Raw genomic sequence first — 7,673 nt, forward strand, 5'->3', positions numbered from 1 at the left:
CCGCAGAGATATATTATCGTCTCGTCAAAGTCTACCACTTGCAACATAATTTTCCATAGATACTTTGACCAAATGATGACGTTACATGATCTGAACTACATGGTTGAGGTTTGTGGAGTTTAGGAGAGAGATTTATAAGTGATATTCAAATTACATTATCAAAACTATTATGCAAATGCTTTGTGGGAGTTAATTGTCCCAACAAAAAAAAAATTATAATAATAAAATAAAAATTATAATGCATGGCAATACATGTGTGTTGATTCAGGAGGTACGTTTGCATTGTATTCCTTGTTGTGCCGTTATGCAAAGGTGAGCTTAATTCCAAATCATCAGCCAGAAGACAAAGAGCTATCCAACTACCATCTGGACACACCATCAGAACAATTGAAACGAGCTCAAAAGATTAAACAAAGTCTGGAGAATAGTAAAGCTGCCCAGATCACACTTTTCCTAGTCACCATTCTTGGAGTTTCTATGGTCATTGGTGATGGCATTCTAACTCCATGCATCTCAGGTCTCTTTAAACCTTTTATACATATATATATATATATATATATATATATATATATATATATATATATATATACATACACATTTTGTTTACATATACACATTAATTTTGTAAGATTGAGCTTTAATTTGTTATTATATTTAATGAATATTTTGCCTATTTTGCAGTCCTTTCTGCTGTGAGTGGGATCAAGGGGTTAAGCAAAGGTACATAAATATACTAGAAATATATATACATACATGTTTGTGTCTATGTCTGTGTGTGTGTGTATATATACACATCAGGTATACGCCTATGTGCAGCTACTAAGGGCCAGCTTGGCAACTGTTTTTTGTTTTGCGTTTTTTGATTTCATATTAAACATAAGCAATGTTTATATTGTGCTGTGATTTTTTATTCGCAAGAAACTGAGACATTCATTTGTACTCAAACCCTCACCATTCCGTTTGGGAGGTAGAGAAGAAACCACTAGGTTATAGTCTGATTATTATACTATGATATATTTTGTGATATATTTTAAAGCAGAATCATGTCCGATAACTAAATTTGTTGTATAATGTTTCAAAGCAAAAAAGAGCAAACAAATTTGTTTGAATGATTTTAAAATTTATGGTATTTACATTGCATTGTCTTTTTAAAATAAAAAAATTGTCACTATAATAGTAAAAATAAGTGAAAACATCTTTTTCTAGATTTTTTTTTTCCCCCGAAATGAATGTGGTATTGTGCAAAACATAACAAAACTTTAGTAAAAGTACTTTTGCCATTTGTTTATGTTTTCTCATCTATTTGACAACAAAAACACCAAACAAAAAGGGTCGCCAAACCGTCCTAAATATGGTCATGTTGGATAACTGATGATACAATTAATCCTTTTTGATATGTTAGTCAAATTACATTTCCATACTTCTATAATTTTGATGTTTACATTTTTGGATGTAACAGATGCAATTGTGGGGATTTCTGTTGCAATCCTAGTCGGTCTCTTTGCTTTCCAACGATTTGGCACCGATAAAGTGGGCTTGTCATTTGCTCCAATTCTCTGTGTCTGGTTCTTGTTCATCACCCTCATCGGTATCTATAACTTTTTCAAATACGACCCGAGTGTATTACGCGCCATCAATCCATGGTACATTGTGGAATACTTCAAGAGAAATGGCAAGGATGCATGGACATCCCTTGGTGGAGTAGTTATGTGTATCACAGGTGTGTTGGTGAATATTGTCTCTGCAAGTAGTTCAATGTTTAAATTTTTTTCAATTTATTCATCATATGAATCCATGAAACAGGTGCTGAAGCTATGTTTGCTGATCTCGGACACTTCAATGTCCGAGCAGTACAAGTAAGTAAATGCTATACATACATGTATCTTTTTAAATTAACGGTCACAAAATTAATTTAAATCATTAATTCATTTTTCATGGAATTGCAGATTAGTTTTTCTGGAATTGTGTTTCCTTCATTGATAGTAGCATACTGTGGACAAGCTTCATACCTCACCAAACACCCTGACAAAGCGCCTGATACTTTCTATTCTTCTATTCCAAGTAAGTCTCGAGATATATAGACACTGTCAAATTACCAGTCTTACACAATTGTTTATGTTTCATTTGAATTGATCATCAATGGTACTATTTGTATATGAAAGGTCCGGTCTACTGGCCGATGTTTGTTGTGGCTGTTCTTGCTGCCATTATTGCCAGCCAAGCTATGATATCCGGATCATTCGCGATTATCTCCCAATCCCTTAACCTTGGTTGCTTCCCGAGAGTTAAAGTTGTCCACACTTCTGCCAAGTACGAGGGTCAGGTTTATATTCCGGAGATCAATTACCTACTTATGATTTGTTGTGTTTTAGTCACTGCTTGTTTCAAGACCACAGAAAATCTCAGCAATGCATATGGTAAGCTCTCTCATTTAAAGCGCTTCAAATTCACAGATTACTTTCGAAACATAAAGGTCTTGCATTTTGTTGTTTAGGTCTAGGATGTAAAATTATAGGGTTCGGTTCCTGAAGCTGGTCTCTGATCTATCAATTCCACGAAACTTGTGAACTAGTCAAGGCCTATTGACATTGTTTTATTACCATTGGATAAGCAATGAATAATTGACAGTTTGAATATATTAAGAACTATGAATTTGTTTTTATTATTATTTTTTTATTGGTGCAGGAATTGCTGTGGTTTTTGTAATGTTCTTGACAACCTGTCTGGTCACTCTTATCATGCTTGTTATATGGAAGATAAGCATTTGGAAAATACTTATTTTCTTTGTAGTATTTGGCGTCGTGGAGGCGTTGTATCTGTCATCTGTTCTGGCCAAATTCATTGAAGGTGGTTATCTTCCACTGGCCTTTTCTGTTTTCTTGATGGCAATTATGGGAGTATGGTATTATGTGCACAAACAAAGATACATGTTTGAGCTCAAGAACGAGGTCTCTAATGAATTCGTGAGGGACTTAGTCCAGAGACCAAACATCAACAGGGTGCCCGGAATTGGACTTCTATACTCTGAGCTTGTGCAGGGCATTCCTCCAATATTTCCTCACTTCATTTCCAATATACCCTCCATTCATTCCGTGCTCGTGTTTGTGTCGATAAAGTCCATTCCCATCAGCAAAGTGGCACAGGAGGAGAGGTTCTTATTCCGTCAAGTGGAGCCAAGAGAGTATAGGATGTTCCGCTGTGTGGTGAGATACGGATACAATGACAACATTGACGAAGCCACTGAATTTGAGCACCAGTTGGTTGAGAACTTGAAAGAATTCATCAGGCATGAACACCTGAGACGTGAAATAGAACCTAATTCTTTGAGAACTTTGGATGCAGCTGAAGAAGAGATACGATTCGTGGACAAGGCGATGGAAGATGGTGTGGTTTATCTCTTGGGAGAAGCAGAAGTGCAAGCGAAAAGGAATTCAACTGTTTTCAAGAAGATTGTTGTAAACTACCTCTATGATTTCCTGAGGAAGAACTTTAACCATGGAGGGAAAGGAATGGAGATCCCAAGGAGTAGGCTTCTCAAGGTTGGAATGACATATGAGATATGAGCAAATTTGGGAGTCGGTAGATATATTTGTGTTGGAATAATAGGAAATTAAATGCTATGCCTTCGGCAGAATGGTCTGATAATCTGTGTTTAGATTCTAGAACAGAGTTTGTGAAGGTAAAAATAAACCAGGCTTGGTTTGGTCTTAACACTCACCAAGCACTTGCAGAATTTTTTATTTTTTTATTTTTTCGATTTTTGGCTTTGAGTTAATTGCATGAACTTGAGAAAAGCCAGCAACTTAGTTAGATATATGTCTATATAGAGAGAGGATGAGAACTATTTTAGAGGTGCTCCTTCATATGTATTAGAGAGATTTTGTTGTTTGCTATCAGATTTTAAATTTTGAACCAATTATTTCTGAGTGATGATTTTGATGGTTTAATCAATATAAGAACAATGTGGTAACTAATAAGATTCTCACTGCCTACCTCACAGCTCATTCAATATATATTTGGTTGTTTTTCATTAGTGCACTTTTCCATTCCATGTTGTGTTTGGCATCTAGGAATCCAGGCTTCGAAAATGAAAATTTCAAAAAAGCCGGGTGAATTGGCTCCAGGAAGGGGATAGAAATACAAGGTTCTTTCATGCTAAAGCCCAGCAGTAGAGGAGGAAGAACGCAATCATGGGAGTGGAGATACCGGAAAATGTACATCAAGTAAAGGAAATTATTGAGGATTACTTTCAGTGGCTTTATAGGTCGTCTCTCATAATATTGATTTTGATCTGTTTGTTCACCAAATTCAATTATTACTGATGAGGATTGAGGAAGAGTTAAAAGGAAGCTCTATTTGAAATGGATTCTTTAAAGGCTCTAGGACCTTATGAATTTCTCTCCAATGTTTTTCGGATAGTATTAGTAGGAAATGAAAAATATATCATTTTGGCATTTCTGAGTACAGGGTGTTAACTCAGAAGTCTCAACCACACAAATTTTAGAGGGGTGGAAGCAATGAACAGAAACTAAAGCTAAAGGAAGGTTAGGGTTCAGGGACATGGAAGTTGAAAGAAAATGTTTGTTTTACCATGTTTTCTAAGGAAAGTAATTTCAACATTGTCCATTTTTAGAAGTTATGGGTGGGTTGTAATCCTTCCGGGGCTTGGCAGAGCTTTCTTGCAGCCAAAAAGGTCCTCGAGAAAGGTTTGGTAGGGAGGATTGCAGATGGTAAACAAGTTAAGTGCTGGGAGGATAGGTGGATCACAGATAAGAATACTCCTCATTTTGTGACTCCCATACCTCATATTCCTACAATTTACAAGGTGGTTGGTTGAGTTGATTGATCAACAGCAAAGGAAATGGAAAGCGGATTTAATAAAACAGCTTTTCATGCATTCGAAAGGATTGTGCTTTCTATTTTTGCAAATTCCAACCAGTTTTTCTAGTTTTGAGGACAGGCGCGTGACTTTTTGCTAAAAATTGGATTTTTCTGTCAAAATTGCTATCAGAATGCTTTAAGAGTCAAAAGAGATGATGTTGAAGAATTTAGAAGGTGGGAAAGGGAATGTAATATGCAAAGAGCTGGGGTTTTGGAGTCTGAAGGTAAAGCCTATGTTTTAACATTTTTTGTGGTGTTTGAATGAACAAGTAGCAGTGTTACATAAGTTAGAAGAAAAAAGAAAAACAAAAAAGGAGATGGTGGACCTGAATCTCTGAGTCCTTTGTTGTGTACGTGTCCAAGAGCAGTGTTGGTATGGCTCCTATGGGAAGCATTAACAAAGTGTATGCAGTGGGCATGGCAAATGGGAAGAGTGTTGGTTTGACCAGATGAAACTTTTGGCAAAGGTTTTGACAGTGGTGAGTCAGTAAAACAATATCTGCTTGACCACATTGACAAATTTGAAGGACCAGAAAATCATTGGTAGTATGTGACGCTGTTAGGAAGGAGGGGCATCGTCTCGTGCATATTCAAAAAGGGGCTTAGGAGTATTTTCTTGTCCAGTATTAATCATGAGGTAGCCAATATAGTGGCAAAATTTTCCATTCCAAAGGCCATGTTTGATGTGATGTGGAGCTCGTGCATATTCCGGATCACATCATGTCGCTTGCTTTGAGGGATTTTCCTTTTCAGTGTTAGTGTATTGTATGATTCTGTTTTCAACAAAAAATGGTAGTCAAGGTTGAAGGTGTTTGCAAGAGCTGTGTATCTCTAAGTTTACTCTGGCCTTTAATTTTTTTTTTTTTTTTTGGGGGTCTTTACAAGGCTTTGGGAAAACAAATCAAATAGGAGCATGTGTAACCTAAGATCAACCTTTTGTTGGAGTTCTTATGTGTTAGAAATAAAGAGAGAGTATAAAACTTTGTATTGTATTGATATGTAACATAAGAATACATAGGGATTTATATAGGAGATGATATGTGTGGAGAGCAACTAATCCTAAATCCTGTATGGTAAACCTAAACCTTATATGGTAAACCTATATATGGTAACAATATATTCTAACAGTCCCTCAAAGTCAAGGTGGGTTATATGAAGCCATCTTGAGCTTGAAGACAATCTTTTCACCCTGTTGTAGTTGACGTGGCACCGATACTAACGTGGTTGATGACATGTCAATTGAAATGGCAGGTGACTTGGCACTATTGCTTGCACCTCTGTTGCGTGACAACTGACGTGGTAAGTGACGTGGCACAACTATTGGCACAGTTGTCAGATGACGTAGGGTGGATTTGTGAAGATCTTGGGGGTAGATGCAGAGCATGAATAAGTTGACATTGCCATCCCCGGTGGTGTTAAGCGTTGAATGTTATACATTTGATCCCTTTAACTTGCATGTTTTATTCTCTTAGTAGTAGTTTTATTCGTGATTTTACATTGTTTTATTGTTTTTATTTATTTTAGGACTTTTATTGTAAAATCAGTCGAGACTAGTGATTCCGAGTTTTAAAAAATAACATTCCATGGAACCAAGCAATGTTGAAGATCCGAGTCTAATTAAACTTAGAAAAGAGTCCAAGAGAAGCAATAAGTTGATGAGAATGGAAAGAAGAAGAAAATGAAGAATCCTTCTCCAACTAGGAAACTTTCTCCAAAGTTGGTAATTTGAATCCATTTTGGTAATCTGTATGTATCTCTCTCCTCGAGTGTCAAAACAGCTCAATTCCAACAAAGGTTAAAAGGAAATTTAAAGAGTTACAGTTTTGTATTTCACAAGGATTTCATAAAACAGTTGTTTACTTTGTAAAAACTGGGCTGGAAGTCTATACGAATTTTGGAGTCCTTGTTTGGCAAAATTTCCTTATATGTCTTCTATATGGAAAAGGGAACTTTGGGCCTGTTCGGCTCTTATTTAAAGAGAGTTCTCTACATCATTAGAGCATCATATAGAGGAGCTTGAAGCAGAGATCAAAGGAGAAGCATTCAGAAGAAAGAAGAGATCAATCCATGGTAGTGAAAATGTCTTCCTCAACCATGAAGAATTCCACTCTAATCATGCTTGGCTAAACGCTTTGCTAGGGTTGTGATGTAGCCCTAGCTTAGTACAATTGGTTTGATTTTATTTATTTATTGGAGAATAATTATTATCATGCATGATTGTGTAAACTATAGGATTTTTAATTGATTTTTAAATAAAAATCGGTTTTAAAATTTTAATTCAATTACAAATATTTTTATATCTTATCTTAGATATTTGAATCTTGTGATTTAACACGACTCATTCACTTCTTGTAGTTGTGAATAAGATGATTACACAATGAGTTTTTCTCTGAATATAATGTTAAAGATTTTATGGATTATGCCTAGAAAAGATAGACCATACTACACCCTAGAGTAAAGTAGTTAGGTAGATGGTTTATGCCAATCGAAGATAGTCTATGTAACGACCCGAACCCGTAGGTTTGAACCGCTAGCCGGGTTGATCCTTACCCGAACCCGAGGTTACCTAAGTAATTAACTTCAATTCCAGGGTCAATACATCATTATCAAGTCATATTTATACCTCACGAGGACTCAAGACAAGGTTACAAGGCTCTGGGCTAATTATATCAAGAAATGGAATAAGGTTCACAAATCAATAGCATTTTGGCCGACCGAAGTGGAGCTTTGGTCGTCCGAAATGGCTCATGTACTAGTCGACAGAAATAGCCATTCCAGTCGGCTGGTTGTGA

General features: G+C 36.2%; 1 protein-coding gene across 1 annotated transcript; it reads left to right on the forward strand.

Moving 5' to 3' along the window:
• The first annotated feature begins 215 nt into the window (after positions 1 to 215).
• Positions 216 to 3,910, forward strand: LOC132303306 (potassium transporter 5-like). The gene is made up of 7 exons (XM_059800525.1): positions 216 to 517; positions 682 to 720; positions 1,460 to 1,720; positions 1,804 to 1,856; positions 1,947 to 2,061; positions 2,163 to 2,417; positions 2,686 to 3,910. Exons 1-7 carry the CDS (start codon positions 253 to 255, stop codon positions 3,561 to 3,563), a joined length of 1,866 nt encoding a protein of 621 aa, XP_059656508.1. The 5' UTR covers positions 216 to 252; the 3' UTR covers positions 3,564 to 3,910.
• Positions 3,911 to 7,673: the final 3,763 nt, after the last annotated feature.

The sequence above is a fragment of the Cornus florida genome, unplaced genomic scaffold (assembly GCF_030987335.1).
Source record: "Cornus florida cultivar Cherokee Brave unplaced genomic scaffold, ASM3098733v1 CherokeeBrave_3.0.0_Hap2_Chr04, whole genome shotgun sequence".
Classification (NCBI taxonomy): domain Eukaryota; kingdom Viridiplantae; phylum Streptophyta; class Magnoliopsida; order Cornales; family Cornaceae; genus Cornus; species Cornus florida.

Coding starts and splice junctions, on each gene's coding strand:
- LOC132303306 (XM_059800525.1), top strand. CDS start 253: ATGTGTGTTGATTCAGGAGGTACGTTTGCATTGTATTCCTTGTTGTGC. Junction 518..681: donor TCTAACTCCATGCATCTCAG/GTCTCTTTAAAC, acceptor CCTATTTTGCAG/TCCTTTCTGCTGTGAGTGGG. Junction 1,721..1,803: donor AGTAGTTATGTGTATCACAG/GTGTGTTGGTGA, acceptor TCCATGAAACAG/GTGCTGAAGCTATGTTTGCT.